At 35.4% G+C, this 24,950-nt stretch overlaps 1 protein-coding gene across 14 annotated transcripts in view; it reads right to left on the bottom strand.

The window, feature by feature from the left end:
* The window catches only part of EXOC6 (exocyst complex component 6), an 89,045-nt gene that overhangs the window by 20,814 nt on the left and 43,281 nt on the right, over positions 1-24,950 (bottom strand). For 7 of the 14 annotated variants that reach the window (XM_086899038.1, XM_086899031.1, XM_086899030.1 and 4 more), the window contains exons 16-21: positions 24,649-24,760; positions 23,722-23,856; positions 20,466-20,645; positions 17,381-17,410; positions 11,709-11,850; positions 3,691-3,764 (exon numbers count right to left, since the gene is read on the bottom strand). In XM_086899038.1, the coding sequence (XP_086755164.1) occupies positions 3,691-3,764; positions 11,709-11,850; positions 17,381-17,410; positions 20,466-20,645; positions 23,722-23,856; positions 24,649-24,760 (673 nt within the window). The remainder of the gene's footprint in view (positions 1-3,690; positions 3,765-11,708; positions 11,851-17,380; positions 17,411-20,465; positions 20,646-23,721; positions 23,857-24,648; positions 24,761-24,950) is intronic. The other 7 variants (XM_086899039.1, XM_086899034.1, XM_086899032.1 and 4 more) reach the window with 1 other exon arrangement.

Below are 24,950 nucleotides of genomic sequence, written 5' to 3'. Positions count from 1 at the left end.
TCTAAGCAGTGCTGATGGTGGAGAGGAACATCAGAAACAACTTGTCGAGTCAAAAGTGAAACATAGCCAAACTATGTTGGCAGCTTAGTTATATCTCCACAGGAAATGATTTAATTTCAAGAACAGGTATTTGTTAGCACCCACTTGGTTAAGAATCAGGACACTTGGCCTAGGACAGCAACTGCTGAACTCTCAGCCTACCACAAGGTTATTTTTTTTGTCCACTACATATTACACTGGCTCTCCAAAGAATAACACACAAATTATAATATTCATGTCTTATCCACACAGTACTTAAGTGTACAGGACATACAAGAAACTGCCTCACATTCCAGAACTGTAACCCTAGTCTTCAGGCACGAAGAACTGATAATAACCAGGAAAAAACTAATTCATGTCAGAGGCTGTGCTTCCTCCTCAGAGACAATTCAAGTAAGACAAACTAAGACTTGTTTACTCTAGAAGGTTAATTCCATTTGACCTAAGAGCTAAAATGGTAGCAAAATCCCCAAAGTTTATTCCCCCTCACTTTGGGCCAATGCACTATTTACCCAGGTTCCCTGTACAGACAGTAGCAAGAAATGTTTGTCATAGAGCAATGCAAGTTGCAGGAGAGCTGGGTCATCTTCACAAGATGCCTGAGACCAATCTCTGTAAAGCAGCACATGCCACTTTGATAATTGCCTTGCTGAGATGGCCCCTCAATGGCTTTAAGTGGGGTCAAAGGGTGCACGTAGGTGTGACCTCAGGTCATATGCTAAGACAAGTGTCATAAGGCATGACACAATTACTGCAGCTGCACAGAACCATGAATCTGCCCCAATTTTCTACCTGCTAAACTAGCTGGAGCTGCCAATTTCTTTCTAGATGATCAAGTGTAATCAGCTAACCCCACCAAGTCACCTGTGTAAAATGCTGAGATACCGTGGTTATAGAAATAGCACAAAGCTCTTTTTTGACTAGGGTTTCTTCAGATTACTAAAATCTTTAAGAGCATGCTGAGTATGACAAAAGCCTAAGTGGAGAACAGTACAAGGAGACAGAGGTGGCTCAAATGGGACACTGGTAAGTGCTTTCTCCTTTGTGATTTCTGTCCTCCTAGAGCCTTCTGCTACTAACTATGGTTGTCTTCTCAGGCACGACTCTTTCTCATGCCTGCTGTTTCTGTTTGCTCTTCTATGTCTGTGGGAGGAAGAAGGAAAGTGGGCTTGCTGGGGACAACATGCTGCCTACACACTGTCTTCAGGGAAAGACAGAGGATCAAGAACTGTTAGGTTGAAAATACTTATGGCAATTCTTTTGAAAGCTGGTCCTCCCTACATGGTAATCATTCAAGTGTAGCTCCTCTCTCTGTATTCCAGGCTGGCCTCCGGTAAGTGACTTTACGTCGTTAGTAAAACGTGGTATAATATCTACTGCCCAATCCTTGTTAATCTTACACATTGCACTAGTACAGCACAGAGTAGCTGTTGTTGAGATAACTGGCTTCCATTAGCAACCATGTGATTGGCAGGACGATAAAGTCTTTTCCCTTGCAGGTCAGCTGCTTTTTAAGAAGAGGGCAATCCTGCTGATCCATCTTTTAGCTACAGTCTCTCACTGAGTCCCAAATCTCCTGCCTTTTAGCTTTGATACGGTTCAAGCTTTCCCCCTTGTATCAGCCCCTACCTGTCATCAGCTCCTCTGTACCAAACAGCCAATATCAGGAGTTTGACCTCAGGGCACAGTCCGGGTGGGCAGGTAAAACCTGACCACTGGACCTACTTCCTTATCTTTCATATCCTGCAATTCATGAAGAAGTATCAAATTCAAACTAAAAAACAGAAGCATGACCTTTTATAAGAACCTTCTGAAAAAGGCTCTGTTGCCTTTCTAAGTATTCTTGAAAAGAACTGTCATCTACTCTGTTAAGACAGAAATGGATCACAAATAAGGAGAAGAGGGAAAGCACTGAAAATCCTTACTAAATGGTATAAGTTTTTGATGTGTGCCTGCAATGCCTTTTAGTGATGCACACAAAAATATAGTAAAAATCAAACCAAACCAAATATGCTAGAACTGTTCTACATCTGCAAACTCCAGTTCCAATCCAATAGAGAGCTGCCCTAACCTCTCCTGTTTATACAGTACATTAAGTTAATTAAATTCACATGACATACAGAGCATCCTCTATAAAGTGCTTGAGAGAATTCTAAATATAAGTTGCTAACATAAACTAAGAGCCATCATAAACAGCATAATACCTATTTAAGTGACATACTCCCCAGTTAGTGCTTAAACCATACAAAAAACTTTATTTCCTGTAGCAAGTATGTACACACCCTGCCTTCTTGCATAGCTGGAAATAATTTTTTCCCTTGAAACAAAAGTAGGCTCTGCAAGGATTCCACAAGGATGACAAAAACGGTGCCAAAATCTCAACATACTTTCCCTTCAACTGAAATAATCTAAGTACAAATTGGAAGATGTTTAGTTTCTTTTAACATGGACAATAAGAAGAGAGTTAAAAAAGAATCCAAAAGAGAAAGGCTGCTAGTCAAGGCAAGACTTGTGGCATGAACAAGTCTTGTAGACATAATCCTGTATTTTTCTCACACAGTACACACTTATCCCACTGTAGATATTGTTCATTATTATATTACTGTGAGAACATAACAGAGAACCCTACATTTTAACTTTTTCATTTAAAAAGACAGTTTGATGAAGTCCTTTCTAACTACCAGGTGAAATCTGAATACTTTTGCCTCAAGAATCTTCCCTTCTGAAATGCCCTTTAATAATCTTGCTGTGAAAAACCTACTAAATTATTAAAAGCAAAATATTCTTACTATAATTTGGTATAGAATTCTTTCTACTTTATCTTATTTTTAATGACTTTGATAGGCTCATAATGGCGCCAAAAAATATCACCAACATCTGCAGAAGGCTAAAGATCCTCCATGTGCAGTTAATGATTCATTTCACTATTTAAATTATACTTACAATTTTGTGAAATAATAAATTCTTTGTAAAAGCTAACTTCAAGCATGAAAGGGTTTTGAAGATCATTTGTTATGGTGGTTATAATGTCCAAATTTACAAAGATTTTAATAGATTTTAGTCTGGGAAAACCTTCCTTTGGACAAGATCTGTGGAAAAGTGCTTCCAATTTTACAGCATTTTAAATCAAATTAAATTAAATTAAATTTTATGTAGAATAAAGATCATGCAGTTGGAATAAAGCTGTTTTCCAACAGTTTTAAAGCACTCTATGTAATAAATTCAGGAAAGGAAATGTTAAATAGTACCATGCCTGACTCTGCTATCCAGAGAGTAGTCTTGTAGACAGGAGAATATGCTCAGAATCAGTTATCCTGGTGTGTGCTGGAATCAGACCAGCACACACCAGGATAACATGTACACTCTTGCAAAAAGGCGTCACAGGATCTTCACAAAATTGTCAGGACCAAAATTCAATCCAATATTCCTATAACAGTACTATCAGGAGCACAGTGCCCCCTAACCACACATGGGAGAAACAGTTTTATGCTAAATTACAGGGAATAGTGCCACTAACAACACTTCAAATAACTGCTTTTCACAACTAATTACATGGGAATGCAAAAACATGAAAGGTTCTTGAATTTAATAACTTCAGCATTGGTCAGAAGGGGAAATTAGTAGGATAAAAAACACCAACTAGTGTCTTACTTGTCTGAGGTCGATGAAAGCTAACTGCAGGGTGTCTCCCTGGAATCCTGGCACAGGCTCAGAACTAGCAAACACTGCAAAAAAAAAAGGTTAACATATTACGGATGTAGATTTTATTTTTTATCAAGCTCTATGTAATATAAATCCTAGATAGCATAGTTGTATAGGAATACCTTAATAACTTACAGTGATTAAAACCAAACAAACCAACAAACAACCTTTTGACAGTTTTTCCAATAATCCTAAAGAATAATACTTTAAGGAGTATTATTAGAAATTTTGCTTAAAATTCTGACCAAGTAGTAATGTTATGACCACAGAAATCAAGGTATGTTTTAGCCTGAGGTGCATGATTACTGAAGAATTTCAAAATAATACCAAATCCATAGCTGTCAATGTATTTTCAAACATCTGCCTTTGTTACAGCATCCATGCTATAAAACCTGCACCTCCAGCCAAACAGCATTAAAGGACAAACACTAAGGTGGGAGTTAGTTTCATGTGTAGACAATGGATAGAAAGCCCTATGGTCAGAGCAGAGCTGAAATTCTTTCTTATGCCTTTTAGCCTACTTATCAGTAATGAACTTCTGCTCATTTTGAACCCAGAACCGGCTGTCCAAATTGACAAGCAAAAATATATTCATAATACAAAAAATAGCAACATGGTAAGTGAAAGAAAGCTATTTATTTAAATCAGGAAAAGATCAAAGTTGATAAGCTTAAAAATAAATACACTTTTTGTAGTTCTTATTCCAGTTGTAAGTTAATAACAAAGACAAACAACCACTGCCTCATATCCCCACTCAGGTTAGGTATCTTATTTCAAAAGAACTTAATGAGTATTTTTCTTATGCCCTTCAGGTAGAGCTCTCAACAAAACAAAGTAGATACTACTACAATAGCTTTAGAGAAGCATCATCTGAAGCAGTGAAAGGTATTTTTTCCAAACCTGAGAAACAGATCATTCAATGGTAGAGGAAACAAAACATATGTATCCAATCTCCAGAGCCAGTGCTAAACTCTAACATTCTCAATAACATTCAGAAGTAACATGAAATTCTTAATATATTTTTTTAAATGGCTAGTTACAAAATGAGGATTATATGGAGGTAAAATCCAGAAAACCACTGATGTCTTGAGCTAACACGATGGTAAAATAATGGCCTTGAACATTTACTTCTGAATGTATGGTTTCAACTTAAAGCAGACTAATGAATCCAGATCAACTATTTCACAAGTCTAAAAATGACAACATGGAACACAATTTTAGATGAAGACTCTTACTTAAATGGTACAAGAAACTATGAGGACCATCTCAGAATACTTAAAAATAGCTTGGTAATAGATGGATATAGTATTAGAGTAGCAGCTTCACAAGTAGAAGCAGAATTTATTACTTGTATTACACTAGTGCAAAAGTTATTTTATGAGAGTCATGTAATAGGAGAATGAATTCAACTGCAATACAACTTTATCTTTTATCAACTAAAGAAATAAAAATAGCAATCAAATGCCTTAGGGAGACCACTGTAATGTCACAGACAAGTACTGGTAACATTGGCAAATGCTCACTGATTACTGTATTTAAGTGTGAATTTTAAATTGTCTGGTCTTCCTACTTTCTAAGTAACACCAACTTTCTAGAGGCATTCTCAGGGAATTTTAATTGACCACAAACATGTCTTAAAAAAAAAAGAAGCTAAAAAACAGTAGAAAAAACCATATCTTACACTCAATATTTTATAGGGAGAGTTTTCTGATAATAAACTCTTTCTATCAGCCAAGACAAAACAGCCTGTACAATCACCAACCTGCAGAATTACGAAGATGCCTAAGCCTAGACACCTTGTGCACCCTTCTAAACAACCTAGGCTAAAGGCCTACGTGTTTACACGGCTGTCTTCTGCAGGTATTTCATGGCCATTACGAACACTCTTTCTTAAGGACAGTGAAGCTGGGCTCTGAGGTCAGCCAAACCCAGAATTTAAAAGGGAACACCACACTCCACCAGGAAATCCTAAGCAAAGCTCCACAGCAAATAGATAAGAAGAGATACATGAGCTGTGAGCAGCACATTAATAAGAAGGATACACATGATGGTTAAAAGGGATCTTTTCTACATCCCTTAAACCAGGAAGGTAAGGCCCATCAGATCATCTGATCTGATCCTAGCTTTCTGTTCATACACAGTACACTGCAACCAGCTTCCCCCACCAGAATCTCAGCTCATCCAGCCACTCCACAATGGTAGCTAGCACTGGGAGAAAGATCAATGGCAAAAAAAGGGTTACAGAACTGAAAAGTAAATATAACTGAAAAGTGTGACCTTCAGAAAAGTCTTTTCAGCTAGCTTTTGGCACTTCATACTTTGGGAGATATCTTCCTACAGCAGAATACTCTTACATGCCACAGGGCAAATATCTGCATTTTTTCTGTGCTCATCAGGCAAAGAGAGTCTGGAATTTATCCTAATGCATTAAATAATGCAAAATAATTTTGTTTCTTTACATAATACCAACTTGCATTGCAGCTATAGAACAAAAAATACACAATGTACCAATCTTAATTGTTGCATAAGCTTTGTTCTCTTTAACTACAGTTTTATATTATAAATGCATTTACAACATTAGGGACACTCATTATAGCACAAACATTTATTCTCACATTTGGAACACTGACAGGTGACTACAATAGAATTTGTTTCATTATTATAATTTCATGAGTTCAGAGGGCAAAAAGATAATCTACTTATGGTAACAGTCAGACAGATCCCCCTCCGCCCTCAGTGCAGGGCTTTTAAGTTTTGCTAACAATTTTACAAAGCTAATTAAATATTTTCTACTGCACAGCATATTAGGAAGATATAAGAACAGGATTAACATTCTTAATTTCTTTGTCCTAAGGGCCCTTTTCTAGATAGTAATGAAACACTGTCATATATACATATTTTAAAATATTCACCCCCTACAATCATTCTAGGCTTAAAGAGGATTTGCAGGGGTAGGGGGGCTGGCTGGTTGTTTGGCTTAATGTGCATAAAAGCATTCTGGAATTTTATAATATAGGAGAATGAAATGCAAAGATCACTATTAAACTGTCACTCTTAGGGGCAAACAACTGGCTGTTTGGCAGTTTGAAACATAAACCCAAATGTCTGGGAAAACTCAGTTGAAAATATACATTATATGAATCTGGTATTCACAAGGTTTTTGTTAACATCTTCTCTTCCTCGGCTTTGCTGATACTATATATGTATATAGAACAAGAATAATGTGAATCCTCAATATTTACAATCTCAACATACTTCCTGTAACAGGCAGTTAAGGAATATAAAGAAGATAGGATCAAATGAAACAAATACGTAGTAATACCAAAACAGGCTGGGTGGTAACACATGAATTATAATAATGAATATAAATGTTGAACAGATTACTTCAGTCCATTTTATTTTGAATATTTTGCTTTGATCTTATAATTGTATTTTGTATACAAGATATATGAGAATTGACATATATATATGTACGTATTCATGGAGATCTTAAGATAAAGGCTATATCTACTAAATGGAATTTAAGATATCTTTGACCATAAATTGCATTGAATTTCTAAACAATTCTAGATTTATTAGGTCTCTTAATTTTATTGTCTCAAGATCCCATCTTTTAGACATCATCTGGTTGTGCCTCTCTGTTGGTCTGGGAATTCAGTACCTAATTCTTGATAAATAGTTTTGCTGCTCATTGGAAGAAATTAAAAACCAGCGTCTGGATTCTGAATCAAAAGCTAAATTAGGATAATTAAACTCCAGCCTCATAGCATTGATTCACAGGCAGGACAGCCAAGCTACAGAAGTATTTTTAAAGGAAGAGCGGAGAATCAGGTGACTGTGTGAGCTGCCTCAGCCACTTTGCAGCCCTGCTGGATGCTCCAGCTGTTCAAACACGCCTGGAAGGAGCCTTGCTGAGGGAGCTGCCAGCTGGGCAGGCAGCAGCCCCCAGCACCGGCAAGGTCTCGCTGCTTCCTCTCCCGCCCGTGCTGCCATATGTGACCGGTGGATGAAGGATGGCCTCCAGCCAGCGAAGTCAACCTGACTGCCCAGACGGGAGAGGAGGCAGGTAAAAAGCAAGGGGCCTCCAGAGAAGAATATAGTGCCTTTTCAAGGAAAAACAGGATCTGGATTCCTCAGCTTCTGGCATGCCCACCTGGAGACTACTTTTGTGTGTGCTCAGCAGAGGACACTCTGGTTGGGATGTCACTTGCTCTTGGATACTGTCGCTCTCCATGCAGTGAGTGACAGCAGGGACTGCCTGGAAGCCATACACAGGGCTGATCAGGAAAATATAGAGCTCTGCTTTGCACTAACCCTCCACTAAGACTTGCTTGTTTATAGGCAAAACCCAAAACCTTTTCACCCTTTCACATCTGGGTGAAGAAGGATGACCACTCACCCATATTTCATTCCGTTAACTAATCCTGCCTCACAATTCATCTATGTTAAAACACATAAATTAAAGAAAAAAAATTTAGCTCTTCCAACAATTACAACTTCAAACAAGTTCTAATTCCTTAATAAGAAGCTGATGTAAGCTAAGTAGATCTGGATGGTGTCTCTGAAAAGCTCATTATTTATTATGTACCCCTTTCTTCTTGTATAGTGAGCTACAGTAACCCACATTTGAATTTCATTTTCAAGAAACAGCAAACAACCCTTTCCCAACCCATTTTCTTCCTTGGGGAGCCAAAATGTAATATTAAAGCAAAAGAGTACTCTTTGGATGTTATTCAATGTGACTTAGTACATTCTGTTTTCTGAACAATGCTTCAAGAATCTCAATCATCCTAGTGGAAATAACCACTGAGAAAGAATGGTATGAAATACAGGGGTAAAACACTGCTCTAGGTTATAAAATTTGCAGAGGAAGTAAAGAAATACTTTGACAAGCTGAAATCAAACTGAAATCTTTTGGAATGTTTGAAAGGAAACAAAAAGCATGCTAGAAGAAGAGACAGATGATGATGACTTTTTGTTTTCCCTTACAAATCATGCGATAAGACCAGATGATGCTATTATTATTGCTGAGCAAAAGTATCAGATATTTCCAGATTTTCTACTCTGCTTTTTGAAGTTAACTATTATAGGTACTCCACTGTATTAAAATTTAGTGCAGAATAACAAAAGCACAGGTCACCACCAGATGACCTCCTTCCCTTCTTGGAAATCCACCTATCACTCTACCTATCCTTTGCCACTAAGAAGGGCACTTACTGACTTTAACAGATTGCTGGGTTGTTGTTTGGACTGTTGTTTTTTAAAAGAAAATAAAAAACTAATAAGATATCACATTTTTCTGATTTTATTTAGACCTCTCCAGTTCATATTAGAAATAAAAAAATTATAAAGATCAGAAAAAAAATCTACAATATTGGCAAGAATTTTCAATAGTTTACTTTCAGCTATTAATAACTTTCTACATCTCATCTAAATTCTTAGTTCAAAATTCATCTAGTACACTCCATTGTAAGTAAAATGTCAAACCCATTAATACAATACAGTAGAAAATTCCCAACAGTTGTGAATTATTTGCACACTCTAAGCACTAATTGAAATGTCACTGTCGTATCCATTAATCCCAAAGCATCAAAGAATAAAGCTGGGGGAGGGTGATGAGCAAGAACATAAATCACAGGCATCACAGTGAGGCCTGGAATGTGCCTGTGATGGACCTTATGAATGAAACCACATCAGCAAAGCAGTGTGAGCAAAATCTTGTGTCACTCCTTTATTCCACAGACTGCAAAATGTGGCTTGTTGAAACATACCCTTCTGACAAGCTTCCATAATCATATTTAAACTACTCAAAGGGTTTCTGTACAAAATCAGGGGTTTTTTTCTAACATGCTTTGTAAGTTTTTCACAAAGGAAGAAATAAAGTTCGTTCTGTTAGCACTTGTACAGCCCATGCTAGAAATTACACAGTGGTGGAAGAATGCATTTTTCAGTTTTTAAGTTACTAGCTTTCTAAAACTTTCTTATTTTGGCCGAAGTTTTTGTATGTCCTGTCCACGCCATATACTCAGAATAACAGCTACATATGAAAAACCACGTCATCTTATAGCTATTTTATTATTTTAAAATAATGAAATGTTATAATTTTAGATCAAATAAAATTCTACTAAGATTTCTTCACTGATTAAAGTTTCTGCTGTGCATCAACCAAAGATGGTAGACAGAGACAGAATGGTAGTAGAAATTAGGATGACACTAATTAGGGCACATATCAGCCTTTGCCTGAGAAGAAAAAGATCTGAAAATAAGCCAAAGTTCAGATGATAGCTGGAAACAATGGAACTTCTCCCTTCTTTGCTGTGAACATACTGTTCATACTGTGAAAGTCACCTGTAAGATATGCATTTTATCCCCTGTAGTGCTGGAAATCCCAGGGTGAAGCAGGGCAGTGGCAATTTACAGAGAGTAGTGAAGTACTGTGTTGTTCACAGCTGATATTTTAAATATTAGAAACAGAATAATACTGTAATGGACAAGTTTTCTTCACTGTTACACTATTTGTTCAGAGGGCACAGGATGGTTTAGTGGTTGTATTAATTCAGCTTCTTAAGATGAATGATCATGATGTAAGTGTTATGAATACTATATGATTTATCTTTTAACAACTGGTATCTTTTTTACATCCAGGAAACTACACGAATGCACAAACACACTCCTATGTACCTACCTGAAAAGTACACTATTAAATTTGCAACATCAAGCATACTAAAAGTAAGGAAAGTCAAACCATGATCTGTTTGGTTAACTTGTACAATCACAGAATTTCAATGTTACAAATATTCTGTCAAGTCAGCCCTGACTCAGTTTGTTCCATGCCCTGAAAGGCTTTAAGGCTGGACAGTGAGGGACTGTCAGAAAGATGCCTGCTCCACCTGTTACTGAGTTCACCCGGAATGTAATGAATAAGGCAGGAGAAGGAAAGACAACTGCATGTTTAAAATGTCAAAAATGCCACATAAGTCTTTCTCTGGATTCCCACAAGAACTTTCCATGATGCTAACCAAATTGCTTGAAATTGAATTTTCAGTTTCCCATAGGAAACCCAGCTTCTAATGGAGTAGTCATCAATTTTTTTCATGCATCCAAACTAAAAGCCTCAGGATATGACCTGTATAACTGCCCCATGTTACAGCTGTCACCAAAATAATTGAGACCTATTCTTCAAACACATAACAGGAAAGACATTTTGGAAAAAAAAAAAGGTAAAAACAGAGCAGAAGAATCTGAAAATTGAAAAAATCACTAGTGAGCCTTTCTGCTGCATCTCAGTCATCAACTATAAAACCAGTCCTAACACCTATTCATGGAACTTGCTTCCAACAGATTAACAACACATCCTGAGCCATGAGCTCCATGCAAAACATGAGGTAATTAACCCTGCCTTCAGTGCTGTATTGAACCACTTTATAAAATAATTCTGATACCATATTTTAAACAGTGACAATAAAACAACATCTGATGTTTACTAAATGAGTACTCTGTTATTCTGCACAGTAAGGGAGTAGCAGTTCTACGAGTGAGAAAACCCGATGTAACAGCACATTTAAAATTTGTATCATAATAGATGAACTCGAGAGGAAACATTAAAATTTCACAGACATTTGATCTTTTTTTCTTAACCATTAAAACATAATATTTATGTAGCAGTTTTGGGCAATCATGTACTAAACTAAATCTTTACTGGATATAGTTATTATGATTCCATTAGGAGTAAAAACAATATATGTTTCAATTTAGATATTTTAGTTAAAAGAAAAGTTTCATTAAAAAATTTTCTATGAATGCCAACATACTTACTCAAAAATACTTTTACAAGAAGATGTACCATAGTATTATTTTTTTAATAAAAGACAAAGTTTCGGTAGATTATGGAGAAGGATCACTATATAGCTTTCACAAAATAACTTTTTTCAATGTTAAGACCAATACAGATTGGAATATATACTTACATTCACACTGTATCACATCTAAATTAAACTGCTGAATTGCTCCCATGCTTATTTGTTTTAATTCACTGTCCAGTAGCATCTGCATTAGGGACATTGAAAGATGCTGGCAGGCTGACATGCAAGCTGTCTGGGCCACTTTTCCCTAGTAGAAAAAGCAACAAGTTTTACAATAGAAACAAATGATACGTCACTAAAGACCTAAATCATCTGACTTGATTTTAATATACATTCTAAGTCTTAATGATACAAAACTTAGATCAGAAGGAGAGAGATCACACTTCCTGTTATTTATTGGACCTATTAGATTTGTTTCTATTAGATCAAACAGAGAACTAGATTAAATAGATGTTAAAGCAATTAATGATATTTCTTCCAGCAATCCAACAGTCTTCATGAATACAAGGACATTTCCAAAACAATGACAATTAAAGTTGCTGAAGCATATAAACAGCTTTGTGATTTTATTTAAATATTTTTAACCAAAACAGAATGAAAGCAAGAATGTAATGAAAATCAACATGCTGCATATTTTTGATGCTATCAAATTTTTAAAATCCCCCAACTTTATAGAAACCAGAATGATTCCAATCGGTTGGGGCATTCTCATAAAAGCTTGTGCTAATTGTTGGTAGTTTATCTGTTCAGTTTCCATCTCAAAGTCTGTTGCTAAATTATTTTAAAAATTCATACCTATCCATCATCTCAGGTACCTAATAAATCAGTGCTGCCAGTGATCAACTACTTACAAAATGAAATGTAGCCCTCTGCTGTACAAAATAGAAATAATTTCCCAATCACAGTCTAGCTGGCAATAGTGCTCTGTATCACCTACATGACAATTTTCCCAACATGAGATCAAAAAAACAAAACACCAAGTCAGACATTAACCTGAATAAATTATTTAAAATTTAGTACAGAAAAAATTAAAGATAACAAAATTCTACCTTAAAGTTAAGAAAACCACCTGAAACCAGATACCAAACCAGATGGTACCATTCTATTCACAGCACTGCCATCTTTTAAAACACAGTGATCTTGGGTGTCAAATGCAACTATATGAATCTCTGTAGTTTAATGTACTGAAACCACTCATTACAACTGATGTGTAGGTTACAATGATATTGAAACAAACGTAACAACACATTTACACAAAAGAAATCATAATAACATAACAGAGCTACTGGAGGGCATGCCATTATTGTTTTACTTCTATCCATCGGTACTGTGATGTCACCTGTTTCTCTAAAGTAATAGATCCCCAGCTGTTTTCTGCAAGGTCAGGTTGATCAATTCACTGTTGACTCCCAGAAACATGCATAATGAACAACTATAATGGAAAGTTCACTGTCCCAAAAAGATTGGGAAGTTCTGCTCCAGTATCTGAAGAGCCAGATCTTGTCCTTACTAAGTCAATTTGCTAAGATGATTGAATTTTCATGTGCAGAAAATTTTCATAACAGAAAGCAAATATGGCCCCAAATATTTCATGCTTTAAAAATCCATTACTTGTTAAAAGGTAATTACAATATAGCAAATACAATGGAAAGCCTTCAACTTTCCTCACGTTCACACTGAAACATTAAATGGCTGCTGTTAATTCTTTTTTAGCATTAAGACACCTTGAACTGTAAGGAGCTTTTTATCTAAAATGACATGTCAGTTTCTTAATTGAAAATCTCAGAAAAGCAAATAACATATTTGAGCAAAATAGATGAACTGACAACAAAGAATGTAAGAAACAATGCAAGAACAGCATGCTTAAAAGTCTCCCAAACCCAACAGCAATTATACTGGGAGACATGCAGCTCTATTCCCCAAGCAGAACAATACCAATATGAATGGGGGGAAAAGAAGAAAAAAAGAATAGGCAAAAAAGGAAGGAAAAAGGGAGGTGAGAAGGGGACTAAATGGGCCACAGTTCATGTAATTACAGTGTAGTGCGTTTGAAATACTTAATGGAAATGTCATTTTGATTTAATGGAACAACTAGTGCATCTCTGTTTAATGTACTGCTCCATCAAATCAGCTCCATGTTCTATTTATGCTGCCACTATTATGTAATAAAAATTCAACCAGATTAATAGGTTGTCATGAGAAATTTTAACATTCAGTTTATTTCATATGGAAACAATGCATACTCCTCTGTTATCTTAAATAAATGAAAGAATTTTGCATTTCTAACAAGCATATGTATGTAGCTAATTGTTACAATCTGGCAAATATCAATAGTACTGGAGCACAGGAAAATGGTTACAATACAGAAATGAAACAGCTGAAGCCACTCCGACTTTAAATAAGTATCAATATATGTACATTTAATGCTGGATTTAAAGTTTCATAAAATGGAAACATCCTAACATATAAATTATTTCCAACTATGTAACTTGAACTACAGGCTTATTGTTCAAATGACACATCAACAAATACTACAAGTTTACTATACACAGTTGATGCTTAATAAAAATCACTTAAAATTCTCAAATTTACAGAAAAAATAAAGCTATGCATGTATCAAAATGCTGAACTTTAACTAAGAGAAATGTGAACTATACCATTATCCTCTTCAAAATTCAGTGCTACCCAGTTCAAAATACACTGGATGTATGATACCCAGAAAATAATTAACATTTGTGTTTAAAAAATAGGATCTAGTTAAAAATTAATCTCAAAATTTCCAACATCTACCACATCATCAATTCCTTGCCAATTTTTCATAGAGCATTTTGAAGAGGAAATATAATGACTTGTGAACATAGCAATAACATTTATTTTTCAGGATTGAACAAATGTCAGTTAATTGATGTTTGTTAATTTTGCTTTTTTAAATTACTATTATTATTTAAGGGGATGGGGGTGGCCATGGTTATCTAGCAATTAAATACCTATATTCAACAGCATGCAGAGATTCAGCAGGCTCCTCACATTTGCCCCAGTTGCCTCCCATTTGGAGACACTACTATTGTCTCTGCTGTGCCTATGCTAATTGCTCCTATCTACAAAACCTATTCTTCCACTCAATCAGTGTAAAGTTTAGAAAACAAGGACCCTATTCTATACTCAAAAACACCTGCTAACAGCGTTAAAGGCAACTGTTTTTTCACCCAGCCTTCACATTTTGCTGAAATACAAGTTTGTAAAAAGAGAAAACCCTTAGACAAACTTCTTATATTTCAAAGGAGCTTGTAAAGAGAATCTGCTGACATATTAAATCCTTTTTTATAGGACCCAAAAGCTTTTCTCCTAAGAACAATTGTAGTAAAGAGACATTTGGCTCCTAGGAAATTCCCAAAGGGTCAGCCATATGCATCCTTCCACGGCACCTTTGCGGTGCTGCTTTCTAAAACCCATGCTTAGCTGTCTCAAAAGCAGCTTTCATCATTCACTATGGTGTCAGTCAATATGATTTATGGACTGCATTCAACAAAGTCAAAGCATATAGAATGAGAAATATGACTACAATCTGCTAATTTGTTTTGTATTGAGCCACTTAGGAGTCAAAGACCTGATGTCAGGCTGAGACCAGCAACACAATTAACCAGCCAGTGACAGATTCATCCATCCTCCCTGCCAGGCTGTGCCAATCAAAGACAGCATGAAGCAGCAGTTGGAGAAGTCAGTAAGAAAACCCATTCTCTAAGTAGCCTGTGGAGGCTGTTGATTGACAGTTTTTGAATATAGCTGCAGAAAACCACCACCCCTTCACCCTCACTGCAAGCTGTGAAATTAGGCTTTTGCTGCCAATCACAGAAACAATAAAATAACACAAACTGCCATCCTCAGCATAAAAAGAAAATAACAAAACTTAGCCATTAAATCTAAGATGCTACAGTGAAGAATTGATTTAGCAATATGATATAACATAATGTTATTCTTTCTGAAAATGCAAATAAATTAAACATACAAATTTTATCACTCAAGGTTAAAATCTCCAACTTTTGAACTATTGACAGAATACAATACTAAAAACATGAATGGAATTTTTAAGAATCAATTTTACTTCCAGTCTCTGCCCCAAATGCTACTGAAACAATTAAAAATACCTAATTGAAAGTAATTTGCAACAGTCTCTTCTCAATGGCCATTCTTTTCCAACTTTGTATTGACAAGGCACATATCTGGAATAAAATTTCAGCTAATTCTAAGCTTCGATTAAAACCACTTACTTACATACAGACCCACTAGAATTTCCAGTTAACTGATCTGAAAATACAAGGTAACATTTTTCCCTAACTCTTCAAAATAAAACTAAAAAAAGTACTTCCTTAATAACAAATTCGATAATCCAATTTATTTAATGAGATTAATGGCTGTATAACGAAATTTTAATTTGCTTTTTGATTCAAAGCCTCTAATGGCACTATAAACTTCAAGATGAAATTAAAATGGGGTTATGAACATAATGTCAAAAGACTAAATTCTTGTGAATCCAGAAAACAGAACCATTAAAAACTGCATGACTTTATAACTAAAACCTTCCAAAAGCCACATAGCTTCTGCGTTCTACATTGCTGAAATTTTGCTAGCCCTCAATCTTGAAATAACCAGCAGCCTGAGACCTATACAATACTAACAGGAAATATTTCTACACAAAACACAGAGCTCATGACACCTATTATCTTGACAGTACACCAGGATGCTGAGTATTTAAATGATAGAAATGTTGATTGGAATGAACCATTGTCATCTAAGCCAACCTACTTGGAGCACTGTTGCCAACACTACTTCAGGTCCATTGACCTTTTCTCCTGCAGACCCTTCAAAGTAACTGAGGATGGGAATTGAGCAGCCTCATTTGCAATCTCCTTCAACACTGCACCACTCTCTTCAAGCACACTTTCCCTCCTTTTAATATCAAAGCTCCTCTTGCCAAGCTTCTACCTGTGACCACAGCCATGTCTGAAATTGTCAGTCCAACCAAGAGGTTTGGTTCCATCAGTTTTGTATTTGTTCTTCAAGAGGTTGTAGGCTGCATCTCTCCCTCAGCCTTCTCTTTAACAGACTAAATACTCCACCTCCCTACACCTCCACTTGCAACTTGTGCTCTAGGCTCCTAACAACTTGGGAGCAAGATCCATTCTCCCAGTTTTAGTAATTTAGTAGTATTAACCTCATCACTTTCATTAGCACAGCAATGCTTATGCCAAATCAGAATATATTCCTCATATGAAAAAAATTGCAATCTGAAAATCATCAGGGGATGGGAAAATTCATCAGCTTCTTTAAAAAAAATTTTAAAAGCAAATAAAGAACACCAGCACACACATTTCTTAACCCAGACAAATGCAGCAGGGGAACGATGGAACTTACACTGATTCTTTATTCAGCTATATCACTCTATCCTAATTCTGTATGCATGTCTCACCACTGTATTTTAATACCTGACCTCTCTTTCAAGAGTTCTCACTCTCTAAATTACCTCATTTGGGATGCAAGGCACATCCCATCAACCTTCTGCAAGGTTTTTAGGACTCCTGCTGTCTGTCCCGGTGCATGAAAGCCCAATGTTAGTCATTAACCTGATCCCTGCATGCATCCACACAAGGTACACAGCAAGTTATCAGCAAAACAGAAAGGGTCTTTTTATTAAATGATTAAAAATTGAAGCAATAAGCCTGCAGGCAGTTCATAGTTTTTCTGTTCACATGCTTTTTCTTCATCTTGCATCTACTTACCGACATAGCTGCATGGTCATTGTTGTTATGCTGAGAAGGAAACCAGTAAGGCAATCAAAACAAAAAAATTAAGATGTACTGTCAACTTCAAAAAAAAAAAAGAATAAAAAAATTGGTAGCAATAAAAGATAAGCAAAAGCTTACAAAAAATAACAATTATAGCTACATAATAGTAATTTTTTTAAAACTCTGAACTTATTTAGTATCTTGTTGAAGTGTAACAAAGAGATTATAACTTAAATAATATTAATTTGGCAAAAATATGTTTTTCTGTAATAAGGAATTGTATGCCAAAATATCAAAGTAGCAAACTTCAAATGACAAAGTGTCTGTTGAAATGCCTTTTCAGAAACTTTTCATTACAAGAAAGAACATACTCCAAAAGTCTTAGGTTAAAAAATAAATGCCATGTTTACCATTATGGCTTACAGAGACTATCTGTATGTTACTAACATACTTTGTTCAAGCAAGACTTAAAATGGCTCAGGATTCTTTAGTAAGAATCTAAATATAACACAACCCATTAATAAATTTTAACATAAAACTTCTAGCAATATAACTGTTTTATATAACAGCTGTTTTCTTTTCTGAAATTGCTTCTTAAGTACAGTAAACAAACACAGAAGAGAAAACTAACATGCAAGACTTGAGACAGAAAAGGAGCTTTGGAGACACACGACATTTCCAATGATTCAACAAAGATATCATTCCCCAACAAACTTATGTCACTTTTTGTGCAGATTCAGTAGAGTTCATGGAATACTTGATTTAGAGCTCTAATATTCCAGTGAAAATAATACAAACTGAATAAAACAGACACACAACGTAAGATGCATTTTTGAAGTTATGCATTCTTTGATACAGAAATACTTCACTACAGCCCCACATGAAAGCACAAAGGGAGACACATCCCTGTGCATTTACACAGCTTATACATACTGCAAAAATAAAACAAGATTCTAATGACAAGAACCCGATGACTGCAACAAAAAAAATTGTTCAAGAATATATTGTATTCCACTTCTACAGGGAAACTAGTGTTTGAAACAATACCAAAGAGAAAGTCAGTGACTCTGGAGTGTGACAACAAAGAACTAGCATGGCCAACTAGTGCCCCAGTCCCGGCCCAATGCCCTCTAACACAATTGGGTATGAAAAGGTAGAAGAGACCTCTCTACTTGACCCGCTCTTTTCCTTACTAGAATCATGGCCAGTGTGCTAGGAATTTGTTCTTTGACTTCTAATTACAGAAAAGATTCTGATAAATTCTTTTGAGCAGTGGAATGTTTCTGCCAGCCATACAAAAACTATTATGGAAATGACACTGTGACATTAATGGAGTAATTCATTAATGAAAATTAATTCTAAAACTATTCCAAACCTTAATTATAGCATGTGAAAATCTAGCTTAGTTTATCACTCCAAAGCACTTACTATTTTAATGAGTTATAGAACCTGGTTCTGGGTTAATCTTGGAAAATACTTTTACTAAAAATTTTCTCTGCACAAAAATAACTTACTAGTACAAATCAAACTAGAATCACCATAATGTGCACACATTTTCATATAAACTCCACACGCAACATTCACAGGACTGTATCTCTCTACAACTGGCCAAGACAGGATAGGGAACGAGATGCAGGATAAGTAAAAAATTACAAGAAACCCCTTGCCACAGCAGACTACTTGTCCATACAGTTCTACATCACGCCTGTTACCTGACCAGAGTTTGAAATTACAGAATAACCTCTTTACAGGAACTAGCTTTCTCCAAAGGCTGACTTGTACCCCCAGGCACATAATTCTATACCTTCCACACTTCTTAAGTCCTAATGCCACAGCTGCTTCTTTGCATTCCTCTTAACCCATTACTTCGTTTTGTCTGGCTCGTTTCTGAACAGCCATTTAGCAACACACATTCACGACAGACTTCTGTACATCCTGCTCAACAAATTTCACATCCTTTAACTGCCATATGCATATGGCCACTGAGAACCAGTGCCATTTGTTCACACTGCTTTGTATACTAAGTTACAATGAATTACACTATCTAACAAACTTGCTATTCTTTATCAAAAAACGCTCCACTGATTTGGCACAGAAGCACATGCCTCACATGACACATTCACATCAGTATCACATGATACATTTTGAGTGGGCTTTGTCTTTGAGTCAGTTAAAACGACAGGAGACTGAAGAATTGCAGTCTCTGTGTAAGATCTGGAAGGCAAGATAAGCCTGCTATGCCAGCAAATTCAACATCTTGCTGTGCACATAAAGCAAATTTTTTTTTCAGTCTGAAGCCTCAAAACATCCTAAGCATTGAGGACTTATTCTTTTTAAGCATTGCAGGTGGCCAAAGCACTCAGACATCAGTGTGACTGTAGCAACCAAGGACAAGCTGATAAAAAGCAGATGTAGTTGAATTACTTACTGAAGTTATTCCAAACCTATAAAGCTATAAACCATTATGATGATAAGCCAAACTAGAAATAGTCTTTTTTATCTGAAAGCAAGGGGAAATCAGACAACTGAATGCAACAATTCATACATAAGACAGGTTAACAGTAACCTTTTTCCTGGGACAAAATAACACAGGATATACTTGAATATGAACAAGGATTCATTCAATGAAACTCTGTTAACTAGAATCAAGTAACTTTTTATGATCAAAAATATTTAGCTAAAAACCTTGGAGAATGCAAGACCTCCATAATCTTATGCACAAATGTAGCATTTACATCAATTCTGCATTTTTTGAACCAATGCATGTGCACACAAAACCAAGGTGGTTAATCAAAAGGGCTCTAGAAAACTGCATGAGTTCCTACACTATTTGTAAATTAGTTGCTGGTAACAATATTTAGACTGAAGTATTTGAAAGTATTTTCTAAGTATTATGATAGGTAAGCTCCACAAAAATACTGATACACATTTGACAGTATTTCTGTGCTGAGAAAAACTTAAAAATACATCTGTCAGCATGTGCACAAATCAAAAAACAGAACCTTTTGCTAAACCCTACTGCTTTAAAATACAATTATGCTCAAATAGTTTGAAATTAAACTTAATTTTGAACACTTACAGGTAAATGAGTAAAAACTTGAAATGTGCTTCTTAAAAAGTTAATTAGGTCCATTAAGTATCCACTGGCTCTTCCATCTGATTCAGACATTGTCCAATCATAATCAGCAATCTGAATAAATTCATCTATTTTTTGGTTAAGCTTTGTGTATATTTCTCCTTCTGCAGCATGCCTTGCATCCTGAAAAAAAAGAAGCGTGCAATGCTTGTCAGGATTCTAGAATATTATTAAATGCAGATAAAAACACCATCAACAAAATTGAAGTTTTGTGGTTTTCTTAGATTAAAAAATATTTTATTGAAATTGGTACTTTGATGTCTGTCTTACATCTGAGGCTGTGGTTTTTAAAACACTCCCATCATGCATATTATGACTGATTATAACTCTGTGAGTGTTTACAGAATAATCAAAGTTTTCAGACAAATTAAATTAATTTGAAAACAAAGCAATTTGTTTACTTTCTTCACAACAACCACCTTTAATTCAGCCTTACAAATTTATCAACCCTGACACAAAGTTGATTTTTCTTTTACATAAAAAATAATAAAAGAACCTAATAATTTTGTCTTTTATGGACAGAGGTCAAGCAATCATATGATTTTTTTATATAATTGATGTCTTAAAGCTGCACATCTGAAGAATACTCATAATTTTTCATCCTCCTATAAACATTCGTGATGCAGAGCACTCCCCTGCTTGCTCCTTTTGTTCTGCCACACCCTGGATTCTACTTTCTGGAACATCAAAGTCCCGCATTTACTGTGAACTGAGTTTACAATACTGTCTCTGCCTCATTTGTACAGGGGACATCCTCAGAGATGCAATGGGATTTTTGTGCAGATGCTTGTGTGTGTCTTGCTAGAAAGTTGTGCTTTTGCCAGCCTGGAGTTTAAAGATACTGAGTATCTTTCTAATTTGGGCTCAATATAAAATTTTCTGCACTGATATGGAGAAATAATTCAAGTATGACATCTGATTTAAACCAAATGGATCAGTTATGTAAGATTTTTAGACAGTAAAAATGGCCTGGATATACTGAAGCAACAAAAAAGCAGATTAAACTCCCACCACTACTTTCCTCTAGAAGAAAGCAATCAAAAAATACATGGCATTTGAGAAAAGTGTAAATAAGAAATGCAGAAAGAAAAAAAAATAAAAATATTCACATTTATCTGAGCTTAAAGGTGTCCTCACATTGAGTGTGCCAAGTTCAGCCTTCAATCAGGCCCTAGGCTGATACACTTCAGGAGTAAGCAAGAAAGTATGCAGCCCTGACATAAATAAATATCAAAGTATGATTCCCATTTTTACCACTAAACCAACTTGAGAAAGCCTCCACTGAACAGGTCTCCAAACCCAACATGCAAGAATCTGGCAACCTGTCATCATGTCAAAGGAGTATGTGGATATCCACAATTTTGTAGGTGGCCATGAGTAAGAAAGTTTCAATTAAAATCAAGTCTACATTTAAAGTCTTTAATTAACAACAAAACCTCAGTTGCAGCTATCTATAATGATGGGACTTTCAAAAATATCTGCCTACTTTGGATTTTTTTTATTTTTTTTTTAATCTAAGTAATTTGTGGAGTGGTTCTATCAACTTTAACAGTTAAAATTATTTTCTGGCAATGGCAAGACTAGTCCTTCTGGCTTTGTCTTGCATTAAAAAAATACAATGTAGTTTTAAAGGCTCACCTCATGGAATCATGGAAACGTGATCAATGCTGCTAATAAAAGGAGATTTTTTGACCACTCTGAAAGAATGGAGGTGACACAATTTGCCACCAGGAGATGAATTTAATAACAGTAGAACATACCAAACTCTGTGAGGGCCCAGTTGGGGAACTGTGAGCAGATTTTCTTTACAATAGGAGGAAAAAAGGAGGGATTAACAAGAAAAGAATTTTCTACTATAATTGGAGAACGTTGTGCTAACAAGTTCTCCAGGCAAGTAGACAGGAGAGAAACCACACACACAAAAAACCCCTCCTGTTTGTCCATATTTATCCTGTATTTTTCCAAAGTGCATACATGCTAAACTCACTAAGAACAGGCACAGTACTGAATCCCTCCAACAGAACTTGGCCTGTAGGAGTGTTAAACAGCATAAGCAATCTACAAAAAGTATAATGCAACTTGCAAATGCACTTATTAAATGAAATTCAAAGACAAAGAATATCTCATCTCTTAATGAAACCAAAGACTATGACTGTATTAAGTGTTTTTGAATGCATGTTTGATTGATAAAAAGATAATGAATTGCCCTTAGAGGAAAACAGCTGTAGACACACAAATTCCAAGACACACGTGCACTATCGGTATTCAACAAGCAAACTAGGCACCCCAGACCAAAATTATTAAAACTGCTGGGAGGGCAATGCTAACCAAGTACAGTCCACAATCTTTCTACCTTGCCTTATGCACTAAATCCTTAGCAAAACAAGCAACAGCTAATGGGAGAAATGTCAGCTATCAACTGGAAATTCGAAGTGTCTTGCAATGGTGATATCTTATTCCACCTCACCCGCCTTTTAATATCTATGCCAGAGGGTATATTACAGTAGGATAGGCTACACATTGCATCAAGAGATAAAATGAATTGCAGAAAACAGAACTCTCTCAATAGGATTAATCCTCTTTATCCCATAAATACAATAAATCACTCTGTTTCAGCGTGCATGGAAAAGATGCCGAATACCTAAAGTTCAAGTTGCAGCTGTAGAATCCCTGATGATTTTTACTTTTGTTTTGTGGTTTAAATTCTAAAAACATCACAGAATCATTTTAGTTTAAGCACTAGTCATTAATACTTCTTTTAAACTAATATACCCTTTGAAAATACATCATAAAATAATTCTACTGTAGGATAAAAAATAGATACAAACATTTCAGATTAAGGTAGCTGTTTTGCTTGATTCCATTTAGGAAGAGGGAGAAGTTACACAAACTGGAGCTTAATCTATTAAAAGCTTCTGGTGAAGTTAAGCTTTGACTGCCATTTCATAACTTAATAAAAAATGCACTTGAAAGATAATATTGAGGCTTCTCATGTACTGACATATTCCAGATCATACTAATGACATTAAAAAACACTGTTTATCTGCTCAGTGTTACAACTGAATGCTTAAGAGTTCAGAATTACTTTAGAGACAAAGATGAGAAGACATGCAGCTTTGCTCTCACCCTTCTTGGTTTAAAATGCTTCATTTACATAACTTTTCAGACACAGTCACATAATGGATAAGATATACCATACCTTAAATGTAGAAAGCCCATAAAGTCTTGCAGTGTGAACAGTCAATTGTGAAATATTTGTAATGTTAGATATAAAATCCTCAAGGTATTTACATGCTTGCTCCAAGTGTGTTGTGTTTATGATGATTTGAACAAGCTACAAGAGACAAAAAATTCTTGTAAAAATCTTTTTATATCACCTATTGTAATTTAATTTTGTAAATGGTTGCTTCTTTCAGGAACAATGCTATTAGAAATTCATTTCAGTATTTCAGGTTACCACCTATTTCCTGTTAGTTTTCAAGCTTGCTTTCAAATACCACTACGGAGTAATAATGTAGCTTAAAAACAAATAACATCATTCCAAAAACAAAGATTTCAGACATCTACCCAGAGAAATAAATCCAATTGACAGTTTAGAATTAAAAAAGAAAAAATAAAGGAAAACATATTGCTGAAATAAAATCACTAATTTGTGCCATTTGATTTTTTTTTTTAATTTACTGCTCTTAAAAAGTTGCAACACTGCCTGCAGAATGATGCATCAACTGTATCTTATATCCCATTCCACTCTATTTTTAATGGAAAAAACCAGAAACTCAACATTAGTGATACTAACTGCTAGACAGAACACACAAATCATACTCTAAATGTAAACAAAAATGTGTATGTTTTTGGCTTATTTCCTGCAACTCTCTGTTTATCATGAAAAACACAAAACCTTTTCATTGTCATGTCTGTGCCCAACTAGACCTAACACTGTATTGTTCTTATGTATGTAAGAGATATTGATGCTTTTTATACTTATTTTCATTTTTAATTTTAAAACAAACACTACTTGATTTTCTCATACTGTGATGTCAACATTTGTGTATCTACACTTACAAAAACAGTTTTAGCATGGATTGTTTTAAAACCCATAGTTTTGAATAGGTGTTTCAAAACTTACCTCGGTTAAACCTATATGAGGTTTTTTAATTAGGTTCTGTAAACAACTACTTAGAGTTCTGGTAAGCAGCAAATTTGTAGATTTTCTGAGCATATCATCTATTTCTGTTGAACTGAAAAAAAAAGGTTTATTTTTATCATTATGCTCTACGTAGCAATACTTTGACAGCAAGACTTAATAATATTAATTTCTTCCCTACAAAGGGAACTTTTGATGTTAAGAATTCTCTGTGTGCATTTAAATTCTGGTTGCTCCAACTTTTCTGTGATCCAACAGATAGAACACCTCCTTCACCTACCAAA

The sequence above is a fragment of the Cyanistes caeruleus genome, chromosome 8 (assembly GCF_971803275.1).
Source record: "Cyanistes caeruleus chromosome 8, bCyaCae1.hap1.1, whole genome shotgun sequence".
NCBI classification, from domain to species: Eukaryota; Metazoa; Chordata; class Aves; order Passeriformes; family Paridae; genus Cyanistes; species Cyanistes caeruleus.
This window is presented reverse-complemented; position numbering and strand designations above follow the sequence as displayed.